The sequence below is a fragment of the Molossus molossus genome, unplaced genomic scaffold (genome assembly GCF_014108415.1).
Source record: "Molossus molossus isolate mMolMol1 unplaced genomic scaffold, mMolMol1.p scaffold_m16_p_18, whole genome shotgun sequence".
NCBI lineage: Eukaryota > Metazoa > Chordata > Mammalia > Chiroptera > Molossidae > Molossus > Molossus molossus.
In genome coordinates, this window is record NW_023425353.1 from 59,126,154 (window position 1) to 59,148,517 (window position 22,364).

General features: G+C 41.7%; 1 protein-coding gene across 3 annotated transcripts in view; it reads right to left on the bottom strand.

The window, feature by feature from the left end:
- Positions 1-22,364, bottom strand: part of ULK4 (unc-51 like kinase 4) — a 320,737-nt gene that overhangs the window by 231,382 nt on the left and 66,991 nt on the right. For 2 of the 3 annotated variants that reach the window (XR_004960164.1, XM_036267042.1), the window contains exons 21-22: positions 17,455-17,685; positions 8,532-8,659 (exon numbers count right to left, since the gene is read on the bottom strand). Coding sequence is in view for 2 of the 3 variants with exons in the window: in XM_036267042.1 (XP_036122935.1) it covers positions 8,532-8,659; positions 17,455-17,685 (359 nt within the window). In the remaining variant the exon portion in view is untranslated. The remainder of the gene's footprint in view (positions 1-8,531; positions 8,660-17,454; positions 17,686-22,364) is intronic. The other variant, XM_036267041.1, reaches the window with a different exon arrangement.

Genomic DNA, 22,364 nt, shown 5'->3' on the forward strand with positions numbered 1-22,364 from the left:
TGGAAATATCTTTAAGTCAAAAACTACTCGAGCCCTGGCCAGTTTTTCTCAGTGGTTAGAGCGTTGGCCCGAGGACCAGAGAGACCAGGGTTCAGTTCCTGCTAAGAGCACATACATCAGTTGTAGTTTGTCCCCAGCCCTGGTTGGGGTCGTGTGGGTGGCAACCAGTCGATGTGTCTCTCTCGCACTGATGTTTCTCTCTCTCTTCCTCCCTTCCGCTCTATCTGAAGATAAATGCAAAAATGTCCTCTGGTGAGGATAAAAAAATAAATAAAATAAAATAAAATAAAGTAAAAACCTAGTACAGGCTGTTAACAGACAAGGAAGATGTTTCGGAGAAAAGCCATATTCCCACCTGCAGATGACTATTTTGAGAAACAGCTCCTGACAGAGAATGAACACATGACCACTGACATCAAGTGATCACATGATCTGAGTTACTAAACATTAACTGTATCATTAATCTGACACACCAAGCCAATAGGGTGGGCATGCACAGCAATAATCCATCATCAAGTAGACTGATCAATGTAAGAGACTGAGCTTGAACAGGTAAGTTGTTCAAGGTAAGTTGCAGGAGTGGGTAGGTCAGATTCCTTCCACACACACTCCTCTGCATTGCCTCTCCTCTCTTAATCCTGATTACGAATTATTTATGACCCGCTGACTGAAGAGGAAAAGCACTGAGCCCAGTTAGTGAATGGTTCACTGGTACAAAATCAAAGTAGGCTGCAGCAGCATTACAAGCCAAATCAGAAGAGTCACTGAAAAGGAAATCCTTCCAGGTAGCAGAATTTCAAAAAACATAATTGTCGTACCCTATGTTTAAACTGAGATACGCTAGAAGGACAAATGCATGCTGACTCATGAGCACTGACTGACAGCTTAGCAGGATGTCCAGGAACTCAGAAAGAACAAGATTTGAAGACTGATGACAAGAATTCCTGAGAAAGGGGTATGTGGGTGGACGTCTCAGAATGGGCACAAAGCGTAAAAACATATGTGCACCATGTGGATGCCCACTAAAGAGCACCCACTTCAGAAGAGGCTCTCAACCATCAGGCAGACAAGATGATGCATTCTGAAAATGTCATTCACGACTCCTTTCCAGCCACCCAGGGCTTGCTCAACGGGTTCATGTACAAAGTGGCCAAGGTGGCAATGATGGAGGCTATGCATAGGCTCAGCAAAAGGAATGTCCTGATCTTGATACTGCCACTCCAACCAATGGGAAGAAACCAATGCCAAGTCCCAGTCTGGCCCCATTTCCTGGGGAGACCAGCCAGTCATCTAGCAAAAGTTGGTTGATGGAAGGAGCAGTCACCTCTCCTCGCTGAAATAGTTACATATCCTGGATATTAATCTGCTCTCCCTGCCCATAAGCTTCTGTTAGTGCCACTTAGTACAGACTTAAGAAATAACTTATTTATTATCATGGTTATCAATATAATACTATACCTGGTCCAGGAACTTATAAATAGCAAAAGAAGTATGGTAAAGTGGGCAGGTGCATGAAATTCACTCATCTCAGCAGGTTCCCCCAACACCCAGAACCTTGCTTGATTGAAGGAAGAAATGGCCTACTGAAAACTCAGACAGAGTGCCAACTGGGAAACGCAATGAAAAATTGGGTTCTGTCTTGCAACAATGAAGCATATGTTTTGAATCAACAAACAAAATACATGCTTTTGTCTCTTCCACTGACAAAACACGGATCTCATGACCAGGGGTAGACGAGGGAGTGGCTGCCTGTCACTATTGCACCTAATAACCCCTCACAGGATTTGTCTTCCCGTCTCCAAGACTCTCAGCTCTGCTGGACTGGTTCCGAGGAAGGCAGGTTTTCACCAGAGGACACAACAACTCGATTTGGGGACTGAAGAAGGTTACTCTTCTGGTTAAGAGTGAGTTACTGCCAAGCTGTGCAGACAGGATCAGCTGGGACCCACGGGAGTCCCTGAAGAGCCTCTAGGTTCTTCCGTAGCTAAGAGATAACGTTAAGGAAAACCTAAGCAACCGAGAAAAGGCAAGTTCAGATCTTTCAGGTACTTGACATCCCCAGCCAATGTACAAACCTATCATTTAAGTTTATTTTTAACCGCAAACTACAAATCATAGGGATTCCTGAACACACTTTGAAATGACCTCAAATAGGTAGCCCCACCCACTGGTTAAAAGTAGTCCCTCTATCTGTACTTTGGATAAAATAAGATAGTGATAGTTTCTTTTCTTAATTTGATATTACAATGGGTAGAAATACTATTCGGTTATTTCAATTTCCAATTCTTTGATTACTAATGAGACTAAATATCTGTTTACATCTTTATAAATAAATCTCTTTACAGTATATAGATTAACTGTTGTATATGATGCAAAAATTTACACATTTTGTTAGCATGAGATTTCTGATTTATGATTTTAGGGGAATATAAAAGTATCTAATGTATATAAAGCCAAACAATCAGAATGTCCTTTTATGGTTTCTTTAATTGTTTTTCTACTCAGGAAAGCTGTCCTTACCCATATTTAAACATATTTTCTTCCAGTTGCTTATAGTTTCTTTTTGGTATATAATTCTTTAATCCATCTGGAATTGACTTTTGTATGGTGTAAGCTGAGATCATTTTTTTCCCAGACAGTTAACCAATTACGCAGGGTAAATATTTCTTTTAAAAAAAAAAATGTTCTTTTAAGATCAAAGCAGATTTTTTTGTACCACTGATTACCATATTAATAGCAATGCTATGGGAGGGAGGAAACCTCTAGGAAGACCTGATCCATCAGGAGCACTGAAAATTTCAGGCTCACAGCAAACCTATACAATGGACATAAAAGACTATTCATCCTCTAAAAGGGTTATCATTTCTAGAGACACACAAGACCCTGTTTTATCACCTGTCATATTCAATATGAGCATGAAGCCATTTGAAGAAATAGGTGGACATTTGGGGGCTATCACATCATTTTTATCTGATTCTGACAGCTCCATTTCACTGCCTGTCACGCTGAAAAGATTTGAGAGCCGACATCATAAAGTATGTGCTGAAATTTAATCCATAAAAGGCGGATGGTGATGATGGTAAGCAGGAAAAAGTATCCACATAACGCAGCAAAGGTTACCGTGGGCCCCTGCTGCGAGCTTTCGGTTCCAGGCAGGCGGCAGCGGCCTGGAGCTCAGAATGCCCGCGGCTAGTGGAGCTTCCGGGACAGGTGAGGAGGAGGGAACATTTCCATCTAAGTTCCTCAGAGACTTTTAACATCTCTCTGGCCTGAGTGTGCCTCTCTTTTCCATACCTTTCTATTCAACCTTGCATTTCCTATACATAGCAATGTAATATGTGGGCTAAAAGCACAAAGGGACAAACAGAAACCATCTTTCCACAGCCTGTACAAGCTGCCTGTGTGTGTCTGGGAGTAATTTATATTAGCAAATTTAATCTACAAAGTCTACAATATTTGAGCTTTGACTGCCTTAGGGGTTCTCCTAATCCTTCTAAAGTAACTGGTACCTATTGCTGATATTTCTTTTAGTTTTAAGGGGATTGTTTGTTGCTTCATTAAATATTTTCTTAACTATAGGAGTGAAACATGTTTATTGTAATAAGGCTAAAAATAAAAAAGATTAAAGATACATAATATCCCTGCCCCAACCTCCTCAGATAATCAATTTGGTATATCTTCCTTGCAGGTATTTTTAAATAAAATTTTATGCAAATACACACAAATAAAAGAGTTTGTCCATATTTTTTTTTTATCCTCACCTGAGGACAATTTTTCGATATTTTGTTCAGATACAGTGGGAGGGAGGGAGAGAAACATCAACGTGAAAGGGACACATCGAGTGGTTGCCACCCACATGACCCAACCAAGGCCGGGGACAAACTGCAACCGAGGTACGTGCCCTTGGCGGGAACCGAACCCGGGTCTCTCCAGACCGCAGGCCGACGCTCTAACCGCTGAGCCAAACTGGCCAGGGCGAGTTTGTCCATTTTTATTTGTTATTTTATAAAAATAACTTCATAATTAATATATTATTGTCTTCTCATTTTCATTCTTACCTATATATGATGAACATCCCTCCAAGTCAATCAAATGAACCACCTACTTCTATTATAGCTATACCATCGTTTATTGAAGTACTTCAGTACCACTGGATGTTAACTATATTTCCAGACACTGACCACCAGAAACAATGCTACACTGGACACTCTCGTGCATATTTCCTACACAGTTCATACCTCTGTTTCTGGCAGCTAAACACCAAACTCGGGCTTGTTAGGACCAAATGCAACTACTGTTAATAGTCACAGTTGTTTCTGACTTACTTTCCAAAAAGTTGGAGCAATTCTCATTTCCACGAGCAATGTTTGTTTTTTTAAAATATGTTTTATTAAAATTTTAAAGATAGAGGGAGAGAGAAACAGAAACATCAATGTGAGAAAGAAACATCGATTGGCTGCCTCCTGCATGCCCCCTCCTGGGGACTGAGCCCGAAACCTAGACATGTGCCCGACAAGGAATCCAAGCGGGACCTCTCAATCCAGGGGACGGCGCCCAGTCCAGTGAGCCACACCAGGTGGGCAATGTTTAAAAGTGATTTTGGGCCCTGGCCAGTTTGGCTCAGCGGTTAGAGCGTCGGCCTGCGGTCCGGAGAGACCCGGGTTCGGTTCCCGCTAAGGGCACGTACTTCGGTTGCAATTTGTCCCCGGCCCTGGTTGGTCGTGCGGGTGGCAGCCACTCGATGTGTCCCTTCACGTCGATGTTTCTCACTCTCTCTCCCTTCCTCTCTCTCCCTCCCATTCTATCTGTACAAAAAATGGAAAAATATCCTCGGGTGAGAATTAAAAAAAAATAATAATAATAAAAGTGATTTTGGATTTCCAGTTAGGCCAAGTTGGTGCAGCCAGGTCCTATCAATCCCCACCCCACCCCCAGCCCACCTCACACTTAATAACTAAAAATCCCTGGACATATGATTTAAAAAATTGTTTTCTTGCCAGGCCAGTGTGGCTCAGTGGTTGAGCGTTGACCCATGCACCAAGAAAGAGGTCACTGGTTTGATTCCCGGTCAGGGCACCTGCCCAGGTTGTGGGCCAAACCCCCAGTGCGGGGCATGCAGGAGGCAGCGAATTGATGTTCTCTCTCATCGATGTTTCTCTCTCTCTCCCTTCCTTTCTAAAATCAATAATTTAATTTTAGAGAGAGAGGGAGAGGGAGAGAGAGATAGATGGTCTTGGGAACCAAGACACCGCTCCTCTATCCGTCTCCAGGCAGGTCTGCCCACACGCAGATACGCCCACATACAACATGAGGAACCGTATTAAAGGGTCGCGGCATTAGGAAGGTCGAGAACCACTGCTCTAATCTGCGTCTACACCAACATCCATAGCCTTTTCTGTTCACACTACCCAGAATGCATTTCAAGTCTCCTGCTTTGTGTGGTGGAAGAGGAGGTGTCTCCTGGACGTTCGGAGTTGGGGAGGAGGGCTAGGAATCACATCTCCATCAATCCTCCCATCTTCAATCTCATGCCCCTCTCACCACCACTTTCGAAGGTATGTGGTGCATCCCCATTTCCGGACCTTTCCAGCACTATCATGCAGGAATCAGATCGCCTCGTGGCCTTTCCCCTTGCAGACAAGGGACCTCAGCAACCTCCATTCTGCTAGAGCAGCAAACACTCACCTGTCAGCTTCCCGGACGATGCTTGTCTGCTTTGACCATGGTTCCCTTTCCCTTTCCCCTTGTGGTTTCATGACTTTTCAATTCCTTTCCTCTCAGTTTAATACAGGATCAGAAGAAAGTATGTTCAGCAGAAGACACCTGCTATCACTCCTTCAATCAGAAATCCTCCTCCATCTGCCCTTCCTCCTAGAATTCCTGGCACTTTGCATGTGAGGCCTCCTGAACCTACTCTGTCTTTCCTATTGTTTTCATGTGAATTCTCCCTGTTTGTAATCGGCTTTGGGTGGTAAATGTGTTTTTTCTTACTGCCATTCTCTTTCAGTTCTGCTGAATTGCAAACACTGCCTCTTCAGAGAGTGTTCATTTCTGCGTGTCGAACTCTGTCCCATTAGCTGTGTAGAGCCGCCTGTTCTTCTTGTTCTTCCTCCATCAAGAACTCTCTCTCTCTCCCCATGGGCCACGACAAGTCTGCTTACTCATGACTTCCTTGCCGACTCAGCACCTGATCAGGACGGGTCTGTTCCTTCAAGTGCAGGAAGAGGAGGTCCTCTCTCTGCAGCCTCCCGGACTGGGGCAGGCTGGCCCCATTTCAGTCCTGCTCCAGATCTCCTGGGGACAGGAGCGCTGGCCCCAACAACCACACACAGACAGCTCTGCACTTTCGGACCCCACGGGACCCGCAGGTCTTGTATTCAGCCAGGCTTAGGGCATAGGACATCATCCCGGCCACACAGCGCAGGAAGAATGGGGCCCTCCCTCACCTCTTCTGCAGGCTGGGCCTCCCCTTCCCCAGCCTTCTCCGCACTCATCCTGCTCGGTGCGTAGCTCCAGAAAAAGCAGAGCGAAAGTCAGGGGCAGGGTGTGCATTCAAGCCACCATCTGCCCACCACTGCTGAAGTTTCTAAAGGTTCACTTAGAAACACAGAAATCACAGCAATTTCCTGGGAGGACTGAATGAGGCATGCCCAGACTCTGGTGGTCTGAAGTGGTTTTATTCTTTCCAGGTAAAGATTCTGAAGTTGGGGTTAAGAGGGGAACTTTAAATAGAATGACCTGAGTGGATCTTGAAAGCAATAACCTTAAATCCAACAGAAACCTGAGTGACCCGAGGAGCCAGCCTCGCAAACACCTGGGAGAGGTGCGTTACGGGCACAAGGAACAGCACCTGGGAACTGCCCTGAGGTGACCATAGTAGGTTTTGTGTTTAAAAAGAACAAGAAAAAGCATGCCAGAAATGGGGTTTGTGCAAAAAAGAGCTATAGAAGGAAGACAAGGGCTAAGAGGGGGCCGGGACCAGAGCACAAAGGCAGATGAGGCCACGTAAGGAGCAGAGGTATCATTTCAGCACAACAGGATGTCATAAGAGTCTGAGCAGCAAGAAACAAAAACTGATTCATGCTGTATAAGAGGTACGCTGGTCACTACATGGGGTCCAGACTGAGTCCAAGGAATAATGTAAGAACATCCATCGATAAGCTACATTACTTGCCCAGGTGAAGAATGGCAGCGGGCACGAGGAGAGATAACAGGCAGCAAAGCCAGTGATGAGGTCTTTAAAAATAGACGAGAGCAACTTCCGCTTCCAGCCCTAATATGCCAACAGGGACAAGATTCTCCCTCCCATCAAAAACAACCAAAAAATACGCAAAATATATGAAATCAGTATTGAAGACACTGGATGTAAAACAACGAAAGACAGAGATCCCTGGGAGATGAGAAACAAAGGAAGCTCCCACACGACCTTGACTTAGAAGTCATTATCTGCGATGTAAGGACATGCTGAAGGCAAGCATCGAGGAAAAAGCTAACCAAATCCTAAAATGTCTTCCAAGCGATGACTGTGCTCAATTACAATCATGTGCTCCTGAGCCGATACGGTATGTGGCAGCTCCTATCTGTGTGCAAGACATTTTTAAAGATAATCATAAAACGGCATTAGAAATCAGCACTAACATGAACATCTGCAATTGCTTTGATGATGGAGACACTAACTTTGACCACTAATTAAGCAAAATTCTATCTTCCACACCTCCCCCCCAATTTGTCTCTTCTTAATAGACCTGTATTAACAAACAAAAAAAATACTCAATTAGTAGTAGTATATTTTTTGTCAATTAAAAAACGTACTCAATTTGTTTTCTCTTGTTATAGAAGTACCTACATAATAGACACAATGTTGCCTCTTGATGCACAAATCCTAAAATATTTCCTCTGTAGCTGTTTACAAGAAAGAGTTTGCCAACCCCTAACCTAAATCCATCTCAACAATTTCAGGATCTCTTCCATATTCTATAATAAGTAAAAAGCTATATGGAGAAACAGACATTAAACCATATTTTTAAGGTTCTTGTGGGTTTCAACAGAGCATGTGGACCGGGCAGTGCAGAAGATGCTACTCGGGACACATCAGAGTGAGAAGGCAGGACAGACTCTGGGAGGTGAAGCCCAGAGAGAATGACAGATCTGCCCATCCTGTAACTCCTGATCCCTGCCTCTACCTCACAAGGCTGCCCCTCTGGGCTGTCAACTACTCATTCCAGAATACTACAATAATGAAAACTACGACCAAACCACTGCTCCAGAAACACCTCCCAGAGACAAACCAGAACCACCTATAACGCCTGCCTTGCATTGTCCTCAGACCTGGCCACTCCAGGTTCTTCCCACCACCCTGCTTCAGGCCCTCCCTCTGGTCTTCAGGGTTTCTAAGCTGAGGCTGCATGTGAAATATTAAACCCTTGAGAAAACCTAGAAAAAAAATGCAATACCAAGTACATAAAGGCCAAAAAATAATGAACCAGGCACCAATCTTAAGTTATTGATGAAATCATCAGAGAAAATCATACCTTGCTTGGCAGCTGAGCAGCAACATCTCGTGGTTATGAATCAAAATATATAAAAGAACCAGGAAGGCTTTTGCTCTAATGGAAGTTGAGGGGCTGTCAAGTAAACGGATAATTGTAGAGACAAAATCCTGTGGAAGACATTAAATTTATTTTTTAGAAAACATAAAATAAATCGGGCAGCCAACTCTCAATGTTAATAGATTACAATAACCAAACAGAAAGCAGGAGATAAAATGATATCAGCTACCTTTTTTGCATTCTCAATTTGTACCAGAAGCCATAGCAAATTTTTAATATGTATTATCTCATTTAAACCTGAAATGCAGCCATTAAAAGTTGACAATATTCTATTTTTAAAAAAGGAAAGTGAATCTTGAAAAGTTAAGCTATTTGCCAAAATTCACAGAGTTGGATTTAAATCCAGGCCAGGTGGACAGCAAAGCCTGACTTAACCGCTCACCCACACAAGTGCAAGAGTGGCGATAATGAGGATGGCGGTCGGGACTGCACGGAGACATGAGCTCTGAGCAACCCTGCACGTGTACAGGACACATCTCTAGTTTACATATCTGAGGTCCTGCAGACATAAAATAGAAACAATACCCAGTATATAACACAAAGGAGAAAACCTATATTCCTATAACATTCTTCAATTTAAAGGGATAATACAACACAGAAGAATAAGTATTGGCAAATATTACTGTTACTTTCCCTTCCAAAGAAAGACTACATCATTTCAAGTGCCTATTGATATGCAAAAAGGAACCACACTCACACACACACAGTTACTGAACGTAAAGTAGGCAGGAATATGGAATCGTATTGTCAGCCAGATAGCTGCAAAGAGCAGGAATACAAATTCCCAAGAGTCCCTCACAGAGGCACGTACCTAGTGGTGACACTGTGTCCAAGGCAGATGTACACAGCTCACTCTTTCTGCCATGCCATGGTCCTTTCCCACTGGGTGCCATATGGCCAGGCAGGAAGAATTTACAGTCAGCTGTAGTCTTCTATTTAAGAATGGAGATATATCTATATATCTCTATCTATGCATCAATCTCATCTAGTTCTTGAACCAAATAAACCAATTCATCAACATTCTGATTCAAAACAGAATCAACACCAAGTGGTCCCTGGGCAACAGCTCTGTTCCCACCGTTCCGGCACGTAGACGGCAGAAAGCCCGGTTCCCCACAGTCAACTCCCAATTCTAATTTATTCTCTGTGGTCCAAGGCCCATTTTCCCTAATCTGCTTTCCGCACCAACATAGCCACACACACATAATTCCAAAACCATTCAAATGTCTACTAGCCGAAAACTGAGTAACTGTTCCAGAGTACAGGAGACTAAAGAGACATAACAACTGACTGCAATTCAAGATCTGGGAGTTTTGAGCTGCATGAAAGCACATCACTGAGACAACTGCAAAATCTGAATAAGGTTTGTAGATTAGCTAATAATAATGCTAAATAAATGTTAACTTGATTTTTAAATCTATGGCTTGTTTGGGGGGAATATTTGGTGAAGTAATTGAAGGCAAAGGAGTCTCAGGTCTTTCGTCTTCTAGAATGGGTAAGAAAACACACAGTAAGAGACAGACGGAAAGACAGAAACTATAAGCAAATACGGTAAAATGTTAGCCTTCGGTGAATGTGGGTGAGGGGTATATTTCAATCCTTTGTATTGCACATACAACATTAAACTTAGCACCTACCCAAAAGGTGATCTGCTCCAAGGATCATCAATCCCATAGCTAAAGTTAAAAATCTGAGCCTCTTCCTTGACTCTTTCTTCCTCCTCCATGCCATGTCCAATAGGTTCCCAACTCCTGCGAGAATACCCCAACATTGTTGCCTTATTTCAATGCACCATTCTGTCTTTCCTGAATTGATGCACCATGCTTTATCTACCCTTGCTTTCTTCCATCTATTCTATAAGATGCAGCCACAATGAGCTTCTACGACAGCAAATACAATGGTATTCACCTAAAAGATATTCTCGATAGTTGCTGCTACTCTTGAGATTAAGCCATTACCAAGAATATTGCAAATTAAAATAATATGCTTAGTATTTTGAGTGAAACAAAGTAGACACACTATAGCCAATATCAGAAATAAAAGAAACTGGGTAGGTGTTTGTTTGTAACACAATAATGCCAGGTTCCTGAAGAAGACACAGTGTATTAGATTATTATTGGGATCTAAGACTAAAAGCATCCTGTGCCCTAAAGAAATTCTCATTTAGTCACTTCAGAAAACCTGAATGAGCAGTACTGACCAACTCCCTACAACTAGTTGCCAGGGCTCTATATTTAATCTCAAGCAACGCATACCACACTTCTAGAACAGTAGTCATCTTACAACACTGGAGGAGGGAAGATTACAGACTGCAGGCAAAGGCTTAGTGCCACCAATGAATAATCAAAATGACCTTCAGAGAAGCAAAAATGACCTCAGGTTACTTCGGTATGCAATCCACTGTGTATTCAGCTTTGACTAAACTTCATCTTGCCATTCAGCTCAGCATACCTACATATTACATGTGGAGAAAAAAACAGAAGCCATTCAGGTCTATATACCAAACCATAGCAGGAGAAGTTAATGTCCAACATCCAAATGGTACTTGGCAGAGATTTCAGAATGGACATATCTACCGAACATAAAGATGATGTGATGGAATATTCAAAATGGTAGGAAGAGACCCACATATCTGAAGCATCCACCACAAACAAAATGTTATCTGTATGGTAATTAAGTAAAAGGATAAGACATCCCTCTAGTACATATCATAAAGAGGAAATTATGAGATGGAGGAAAATAATGACGAGGTAGAGAACTTCAGAATTATCTCTTGTAAATCTCAAGCAGTAAAATTGATCTGCTTCAATCAACTGTCACAGGCGAAAATCAATGAGTACAGCCTGGCCATCCACTGATAATAGCCTGAAGGAAAAACAGTGAGAAATTACGTGGATAACTACACCGACACAATTTTCCTGTTTCACACTGACGGCAATGAAAATTGTACTGATTAAATCTAAAATTGAGTTTGGATTACACTTTCCTTGAAGAAGTTTAGCCAAGTATCTAAGTAAAAAATGTCTCTAATAGAATATATTTGTTAATGTGGACAAACTAAAAATATCATAATATAGACTCATAATCTGATTAATTTGCATAAATTAATTACCGTGTTTTAAAAGCTGGATTAGCAACCATTGAGTCAGTATGCCGCCTAGTGATGTGTGAGAAATAAAACCTTAATAGACTTAGTGTTCACATTTTAAAAAATTCTGCAGGCACAAAATTTCACAGTACTTATAAATAACAGCTCTGCGGCTTCTGGTTTATTATTAATCACTGTTGTGCTACTTGGTCCAAATGCTAAACCTGAAGCAAGGCTTCAGTCAAACTAGACTGTGCAAATGAAGAGAGACAGCAGCTACTGTCAAAATTAATAAGCAAAAAGTTTAAAAGGCAGTATCTTAGTCAATCGCATTAAGAAGGGAACTGTCTGACCAGTGAGCCTGAACAAACTCACCTGTGGAATATGGTAGGGCTTTAAAAATTAATGTTATATCATTAAGTGACCCGCAAAGTATATGAAGTCCAAAGGATGCATTACTGATGATCCAGCTACAAAGTCCATTCAAGGTCATACACCCCAGAAACAAAACGACAGAGGCAGATGTTTGAGTCTACGTAACTTAAGTAGATGTGAGTTTTTTAAGCTCATCTAATTGAAATGCAGCAGAATGGGGTGCTAGGAGTTTTATATGCTTTCAATTTCCTAACATCAAGAATCTGGCTCTGAGTATTTAGCATAAGTATTTTTTAAGCCATACCAGTGATTTACAAAGCAGTTGTCTAGTTTAGTGTAATATTCATATATTTCCCCCATTTCCCTATATGCACACACACGCTCACATGTACATACATATATGTATTTATATGTGAATATACCTGTGTGTGTATATATCACTGCAGGTTTAGTACAACATACTGTCATCTTTAATCTCATTTTATTCAAACATAAAAGCTATAAACACATCACTGAATAAGAAAAGTATGGATCACCAAACAATATACAGTTGATCCCATTTCTGTAAGATTCCAATAGCACCTGTGTGTGGCGGCAGGGAGAAGGAAGTAAGTGAATGCATGTGTATGTACATATATATGCACAATGAATGTGAACCAAAAAGAGTCACATCAAAAATTTTAATGAGATTATCTTAGAGAGGTAAGTCCGTTATTTAAGTCTTCTGTATTCTGTACTCCATATATTCTGAATTTTCTATATTAAAGATAGAAACCCTAAAATTCATAAGACTTATAAACATAACCGGATAAAATAAATTTTCAATAGCTACTATAAGCTTCCGGATATTATAAACAAGAAAAATCGCAATGACCTCATCCAATCTCTTTCTTCCCAATAAAACAACAGGAAACACACGTAAGAACCCCCAAACTTCTCCCACCTCTGATCTTGAAGACTGAATATTTGTAGGACCCACTAACAGCATGGAAAACCAGAGTAATAAAATCACAAAGCAATCCAGAAATGTAAAAAACAAAAACAAAAGAACAGTTTATAGGCCAAAGATCAGTAAGTAAACTCACACCTAACTTACATGTTTCTCTCTTATACCCGGTCAGGGCTTCCAGAAGCCTCTTGTTAGGTCATTCAGGCATCTGAATTATGAAAAGGTTATCAATTCCCTACATCTACCATTGATGCAAGAAGTCCACATAAAGTACCATCTACTGGTGGTTCAAAAGTACCCTGCTAAGTGTTGGGGGTTTGGGGCAATGGAAAAACAGTCTGGCACTTTGCTTTGCCCAGTCTCTCCAATGACTAGAACATGCAGAACACGTGGTCTGTAACTCAGGTCCCTCGTCGCCATGGCTGTGAACACTCGCTTTTCACACCATGGTGTGTGGATCTGACACTCGTCTGGATAAGCGACCTTCTGCCACTTAGCACATCTACGGGCAGGGAAAGCCTCTTAACGATGATGACACAACATAAACCAAGCCTCACTGATGACCATGGCGCTGGATGACGGTCCTCAAAGGACACGGGTCCCCACGTGGCTAATGCAGGTGACAGTGTGAACTGAACAAACTCCTTCAATATATCAATTTCCCCTCAAGAACAAGAACCTGAATCAGGAGGAATAATCACACCATCTAGTTAATCAAGTTTAAGATAAAAGTGTGGCTACACTTACATATTTCAAATGGAGATTCAGAGAGATTCATTACTAACTGAAAATAACTATGAAAACATGCTGCTAATTAAATAATCCTAAACTCTAAGTTTTATTATAAGAGAAATATAGCATATATTTAATAACTGCTGACTGAATTACAGGGAGACGGTTCCCTCTTCTACCGCCTTGTAGAGAATAATCGGCATTATCGACACAGCCTCCTACACCTGGGTAGCTCCGGCGGTGCCCTCCCCATGAGGAGTGCACACGAAGACGTGTGGAACAAGGTATTCATCGCACCAGGGTGAGCACAACCCGATCGATGAGAGGCCGACTGTTAACAGTGGGGAAGAGTTCAATTATTAGTGCCCAAAAACTGAAAATTACATAATAATTGATAAATGTTCTTGGGGAATACTGAATGACACACACATTTTGATCTTAACTTTATAAATGTGTGCATAAAATAAACACACAGAAAAAAAGACTAAAAAAATAACAAACCAATGTCTTAACAGCAACTATCTCTGGGTAATGAGATTATAGTAGATTTTATTTTCTTCTTCAGGTTCTTCTAAATGTTCTGCAGTAAACAGTAACGTCTTTGATTTAAAAGGAATGGCATGGCCTCCTTGGAGAAGGGACTTTCCATTTAAAAATACTACACTACACAGGCCTCGGTTCCCCAACAGAACAGTGTGTGCAGCTCTTTCCCCCCAGCTCCCGGAAGCAGCAAACCTGGACCTGTTCCTGGGTCCCTTCTTCCTCCCTCTCCCAGCCTGTCAACAACCAAACACCCAAGACCGCCTCAACTCAGCAATCACAGGGTTACTAAACCTGCCCCTGAAACCCACACGTGCCTACAAAGCCGTGCACTTTTCTTGAAATAAAAATAAAACAATGACCACTGGCTCAAAACCATAAAGAAGGCCAGTGTCGCGGCCCTACAGGATCCGGGTCTTCTCCTACCTCCCTGCCTCCTGCCATGTCCCTTGATCCCTGAGCCCAGGTATGGCTTTGCCGACCTTCTTTCTCTCCCCAGATTCCCCCAACACATCTCAGACCTCAGGGAAGCCCAACTACCAAGTTCTTATTTTACCAGCTTTGTGAAATATCATATTTGAAACTAAATTAATTCATGCCTATGCTCAAGTGAAAAAAAAAAAAAAAACTGCTAAAATTCTCAGCCTCGATTATCATAATTTACACAGTAAAGCTACTCAAGTGGTACTTTATCCAATATAATGACAACAACATTAATGACTTGGAAAATTTAGTAGCAAAAATTAGATATGCAGATTGTTGGAAAAAAATCCTTTCTCTGAGGCTCAAATTTCGTAACAGAGTCTAAATCAGACTAATTCAAGGCAAGAAATGGCCTCTTGCCTTTGTTTTGATACTCACAGACCAAGTGGACTATGCAAACCGAACCATCAATCGTAACTATTAAAATTTTAATTTATAATATAAAAATCAAAATTCAAACCATGGCCGGTTTGTCTCAGCAGTTAGAGCGTCAGCCTGCGGTCTAGAGAGACCTGGATTCGGTTCCTCCTAAGGGCACGTACCTTGGTTGCAGTTTGTCCCTGGCCCTGGTTGGGTCATGTGTGCAGGAGGCAGCCACTTGATGTGTCCCTTTCACATAGATCTTTCTCTCTCTCTCTTTCTCTCTCTCCCTCCCACGCTATCTGAACAAAAAATGGAAAAATAACCTCGGGTGAGGATAAAAAAAAAAAATTTTTTTCAAAGGTGCTGCACTCAGTGCAGCGGACCAGCAGCAAACACTTAGGTGGCGACATTCTACACTCAGCAGCGCCACCTTCCCCGGGTTCTACAAACTCCAACTTCATAGGCATCTCCCTCCAAAAGAGAAGGACTGGTCCCGGAAGTTTAAAAACCACTGTGCAGCATGGCTCAGTGGCTGAGTGTCCACCCATGCACCAAGAGGTCGTCGGTTCAATTCCTGGTCAGGGCACATGTTCAGGTTGTGGGCCCGATCCCCAATGGGGGACATGCAGGAGGCGGCCAATCGATGTTCTCTCTCATTGACGTTTCCATCTCTCCCTCCCTCTCCCTTTCTCTCTCTCTAAAATCAATAAAGAAAAAAAATTAAAAACCACTGTCCATTACATTCCCCTCATGAAGAGGCAGAATACACGTGAACACACAAAACAATGGGAAAGTCTGTCCAACTGAAATTCTTTCTTTAACTCACTGCTTTGCAAATGTGTATGCAACTATGGTCCCCTCTTTCACCTGTTCACATCTCACGAACTCTAATACTCTAGGACAGGGCTTCTCAAACCATAAAGTTAAAACACATTCCCTAAATACCTCATTTAAATGTCGATTCTCATGCAGCAGGTCTGGGGTGGGGACTGAGGGTCTGCGTCTCCAACACACTCCCTAAAGACGCCAGTGCTGGTCCAGGGATCTCTCTTTAGCAAGGACTTGAGAAGATACTTTTTAAAACTTTTTTTAAAATTGATTTTGTAGAAAGAGAGAGAGGGAAAGAGAGGGAGAGAAACATTGATTTTCATCCCACTCATTTATGCATTCATTGGTTGATTCCTGTTTGTGTACTGACCGGGGATCAAACCTGCAATTTTGGCGTACCAAGACAACACCCTAACCAACTGAGCTCCCCAGTCAGGGCCTAAAGAAGACCCTATGAGGAAGGCTACCCTACAGAGACTTCTTTAGAGCTATATAGTTTTGTGATGTGATTTTAATACTTACAGATTCTACATAAAATAATGGGAAAACAAATGATTTGAAGGGGACTAAGTTAAAAACAGGAGGAAGGGAACTCTAAAGGTGATTGACACTGACAGAGTATTAGACAAGGAAAGGGGTAAAAATGAGTCTGCCTTGGCCAGTTTGGCTCAGCGGTTAGAGCGTCGGCCTGCGGACCAGAGAGTCCTGGGCTTGGTTCCCGCTAAGGGCATGTAACTCGACTGCAGTTTGTACCTGCCTCGGTTGGGGTCGTGTGGGTGGCAGCCAGTCGATGTGTCTCTCTCATGTCGATGTTTCTCTCTCTCTCTTCCCTCCTCTCCCTCCCTTCCTCTCTCTTGCTCTATCTAAAGAAAAATGGAAAAATATCCTCGGGTAAGGATTTAAAAAAACGAGTCCTGCCCTGGCTGGTTTTGCTCAGTGGTTAGAGCGTCGGCCTGCGGTCCGGAGAGACCCGGGTTCGGTTCCCGCTAAGGGTATGTACCTCGGTTGCAGTTTGTCCCCAGCCCTGGTTGGTCGTGCGGGTGGCAACCACTTGATGTGTCCCTTTCACATCGATGTTTCTCTCTCTCTCTCTCTCCCTCCCACTCTATCTGTGCAAAAAATGGAAAAATGTCCTCGGGTGAGGATGAAAAAAAACAAGTCCAAATATGAAGGGACCCCTCACTAAGCCAGGCACAGGGTACAGGGAAGAGGTGGAGCCAGAAATGGCAGCACAGAGGAAGGACTCATTTTCTAGTTCTGCGTTACTAATGGGACCATCAGGCAGCCATTGACTGGATTTGTTTTAATCACGAAAAGACTTTCATAACCTCTTCAGATGAATAACCTGTGGTATACAGGTTTGGCAGAGTTCAAAAAGGTCCCTTGAGATAAAAAACTAATTCTACAGAGATATTACTTGTCCACTAAAACTGTGGGAGAAAATTGCCCTTTTTCCAGTCGAGTAATAGGTGAAATCCATGTCGAACCTTTTCTTGGATTAGTCTCTGAAGGTGAATCCCACAGGACAGCATAGCGGTGAACAAGGTCAGCAGGTACTGCTGAACTTTGCAGATGGCAGAGGCCAGGGAGCTGAGGACGGAGTTCAGGCCCACCTTCTCGATCACGTTCTGGAAGGCAGAGGGAGCCTGGCGGGTGACCCTGCACAAGGCCTGCGGAGACAGGAGACAGTCAGACACTCCAAGGGCATCGGCCAGACCCTGGAAAGGAACATACGCTCTGTCAGAGCAGAAGGCGCTCACCTCGCTCCTTCAGTACTTCTGCTGGCTTAAGAAATGGGAAATTTCAACGCATTTGAAAATAAAACAATGAAATACTGTTTTCAGCTGCTAAAGAAAACTGAAGTCGATTTAAAACATTAGTAACTCTTCAAATAATAGCCACATAAATTATGATGAGCTAGCTAAAATGACTCAAGTCTGCACAGACAAACTTCCCTCTAAGTGATAAACATCAAGTGCCCTCTGAGTGCAAACACTAAGCTAAGGGCTAGGGAAACAGTCACAAAGTATGTATCTAACATTATTGTTAGTATGTGAAGAACAGTGAGAACATCTGCAGACTAAGTCCCTCAACAATATGTAAATAAGGTATTATTAACCCCATTTTATAGAGGGTAAAACTAAGGCATAAAATATTTAAGTAATTTACCCAAAAACATACAGCTAGTAGGTGGCAAAGGTGGAATTCAAACTGAGGTAATCAGATCCCTGAGCTTTTCCTGACTTGCTCATTAACTATTAAAGATAAAACCAATAATTAAAAAGCTAATAGAATTTAATAATCACTATAATAGAAGTGGACTCAGTAACCTGCGTGGAATGGTAGGAAAAACAAGTCAGCATCAGCTACCTAAACAAGATATTATGAGGCCAGTTTCTGAAAGGGAAGTGAGAAAGGAACGGGCAGGAAAGGGAGGAAGGAAAATTCTAGGTAGAGACAGAGAATGAGGATTCACACGGCAACAGGGAGATGCAGAGCCTGTTCTAGGACGGGCAAGCTGACGGATGCAAGATGAACATACCTCGAGGGAAGGAGGAGAGGCAGGTGGGAAAGAGGAAAACATGATCCATCTGTAAATGTAGGCTGACACCTGAGAGGGTCTACCAAGCTAGGACCTTTGAATTTTATGCTACGAACCAGTGATTTTCAATTGGTGTGCCGCAAAATTTTTAAAACATGCAAGCCCTGACTATTTAGTCAGGGGCACTACCCTCTTTTCCATTAGACTGTCAAATGAAAATGACAACAGCCTACACAACAATAGCTGTCTGGAGTGAATAAATCAAAATTATACCTTTCTTTTTTGTGTGAAATAGGCAAAAATATGTTTTTTGGTGTGCCACAGATTTTTAGTAATTAGTTTATGTGTGCCATGAGATGAAAAAGGTTGAAAATCATGGCCATAAGCAAAGGGAAGACCTCAAAAGTTTTAAGCAAAAAAGAGGGGTAGTTATATTCTGTGTGTACATGGGAGACTTCAAAGAGAGAAATAACCCTAAGCCAGAAATAGTTTTACAAAAACATTCATTATAATTTATGTCATATAACATCCTTTCTGATTTATGTTTGAAATAGATTTATAACCTTGATAATGAAAAGATCAAGTATAAGATGAATTGTTATTATGAAAAGATCAAGTATAAGATGAATTGTTAGAAATATTATGATGTCAAAAGAAAAAACTGCAAGAGGGAGGGAGAGAAAAGATGAAGACTTTGAAAAATATTTTCATTTTCTTGAACATCTCAGGAAAAAATTAAGTATCTTTTCTAGCCCTGGCTGGTTTGCTCAGCAGTTAGAGCATTGTCCCTCAGACTAATGAGTCTTGGGTTTGATTCCAGTCAAGGGCATGTACCTCGACTGTGGTCCATCCCCAGCCCTGGTTGGGGACGTGCGGGAGGCAACCACTCAATGTGTCCCTCTCACATCAATGGTTCTCTCTCTCTCTCCCTCCCTCTCACTCCATCTGAAGATAAATGAAAAAATATCCTTGGGTGAGGATTAATATATACATTAATAATATATATTAATATATATATTTATCTCCAAGAATGAACTTCCTTTCAAAGTTACTCCTGTTGATAAACAAGGAAAACAAGTGCTGACAGGTATAAAGTCAATCTTCAACCAAAATGAAATGTTTGAAGTGAATGTACTTCTTGGACGCTAAGCCTCACTTCTAGTCTTTATGAAAATGCTAATGTGACCTTATGACAGCCAGAAAGGAAAAGGTGACACACAGTTAACAGTGAAATCCAGAGCCCTGTCCAAATGCTGCCTCCCAGAAGTGACACCAGAGGCGAGAGGCAGGAGAAGGCCCAGGAAGAGTCTCCACCCTTGTATGTCTGTGCTCTTCAAGTTTTTCAAATCAATGCATATTATTTTTTTTAGAATTTTAATTACATTCCAATACAGTGACTGTATTAGACATTTTTTAATTACTATATGGAAATAAACATGTACAGGAAAAGTTTACTTTATTAATAATGTATACATTTATTACCATTTCTGAAGTTACTCAGTAAATATACTGAAAAATGAATATATGCAAGGCACTAAATATATACTGCCCTCCCCCCAAAAAAGGGGTCCCTTTCCTCATGGAACTGATTATCAAATGGGGATACTTATCGAAGTCTTGTCTTAATCATCCACAAATGAGCACAGGACCTCAAAGTGACATCTGCACCCCCATTTCACTGTAGCATTATTCACAATAGCCAAGGTATGGAAACAGCCTAAGTGTCCAGCAACAGAGGAAGAGATAAAAAAAGATGTGGTGTATACATACAACAGAATACCATTCCGCCAGCAGAAAGAAAATCCTGCCATTCGGGACCACATGGAGCGGACCGTGAGGGCATTATGCTGAGTGAGATAAATCAGGCGGAGAAAGACAAATGCTGTATGAAAGCACTTACGTGTGGAATCTTTAAAAGCTGACTCAGAGAAACAGAGACTGGGATGGAGGTTGCCATGGGGAAGAGAGTGGGGAAATAGGGAGATGCTGGTCAAACGTCACCAATTTCCAGTTCTAAGATGTAAGTTCTGGAAATATGATATAGAACATGGTGATTATAGTTAATAATGTTATAATATATACTTGAAGGTTGCTAAGAGAATAGATCATAAATGCTGCATCACAAAAAAAGAAATAATAGTGTGGGATGTGATGGGTGCTAGCTAGCACCAGGGTGGTGGTCATTTTGCACATGTAAGTACCAAGTCAACATGCGGCACACCTTAAACTTACACAGTGTCACATGTCAATGCCGTCTCAACAGAGTGGGGAAAAAAATCACTGACTCCATTTCAAACTTATGCCAGAAATCTGTCTTCATTTACAGACAGCCATATCAGAATGGAATTCCATGATATAAACTCTACTTTGAACACCTTCCAAATAACATTTCTGTCTCCTCTTTCTTCCAAGGGAGTTACAGGTGGGCAAGTTAGATATCACAGTTTGGAAGCTATGAAAGTAGGGTTCTTCAAGTCTATAACCCCCATTGTGTAAGTTTCAGTAGAAAAGTAGCATAATATCTGGAAACGGGAACATGAAAAGTAAATTCACTAACAACGTAGCTGGTTCTGAAAGTAAACATTTTAAAAATTTGTTTGTAATAAATCTAAGGAAACTATTTAGGAAATCAAAACAGAATTTTTTATTATTTTTCTAATTCAAGGGTTTGAATGTAAGAATATTTTCAATGGAGGCCTTAAAGATTATGCTACAACCAGATTTTCAAGGAAATAAAGGTTTCTCCCAACAATGACTTCAATACAGAAAAACAGTAAGTCTCATCAGCAAAACTGACTTTCCAGCGATCTAATACCCCTACCCAATCATGTTGGGGACATTCTGTGATAAAGACGAGTCAACACTACTTCCAAGTGTATTCAAAGCAATAGAAGGGCAACCAGAATAGTCTGGTCTTCAGGATGCTGCTCCAAAGCCTGAGACTTTCCACTAACTGGTCAGTCTGGATATCAAACACAGTGGAGAGCTTCTTGGGACTTAAGAGAACATGGAAAGTGCTTGCATTTTCTGAATCAAAAAAAAATCAGATCTCAAGTCTGCTTTTCAGTGATTTGGTTTTGTAGTATTTACTTCTTAAAATAGAGTTCAAGACTATATTCTACAACTGGGAAGACTAGTTCCAGTTCAAAATTCGCTTCAAAAAGAACATTGTATTACCTCTGGAATTTCTAACAGTCCACTCAATAAAAGTTTTCTGAGAAACCAACTAATTCAAAAAAGAAGTCTGTATATATATTTGAAACAAGAACAGAATCACCATGGAATAAGAAATTTAAGAATCATTTCTTTTTTTTCTTTTGAATGATTTTTTGATGTCATATCAAAATTCCCTTAGAGCTATTTCAAACTACACACACTCGGGTCCAACCCCAGAGATTTTAAGATACATAAGAATAGGGGCAAGGAGTGGATAAGAGAAGAGGAAGTAATCCATGTTGCTGGAAAAGCTCCCAACAACCCTGCAAAACCCTCCCTTTCTCTGCCCTGCATCTCAGCACTGCAGTAACTACGACTGCCCCAGCTATCTCCCTCAAAGACGCCACCTTACTCAACCTAATGCTACAGATCCCTCAGGTTCCCCTGTAGTTCGCAGAGACAGATTCCCTGTAAGCCTAACAATTCCAGGAATTTCTTTTTATCCATCCAATACATTTCCCGAGTCAGGTCCACGCCCTCCGAATACCAGCCCTGAAGTCATGGATGCCACTCCTGAGCGGGCAGGAGAAATCAGCCGTCTTTCACTCCACACCACGCCAGTATTTTCTGAGAGCTCCAAGGTCTAGAGCTGTGGTTGTCAGCAGGCATCAGAATGCCCTGGAGACTTGTTAAAATGCA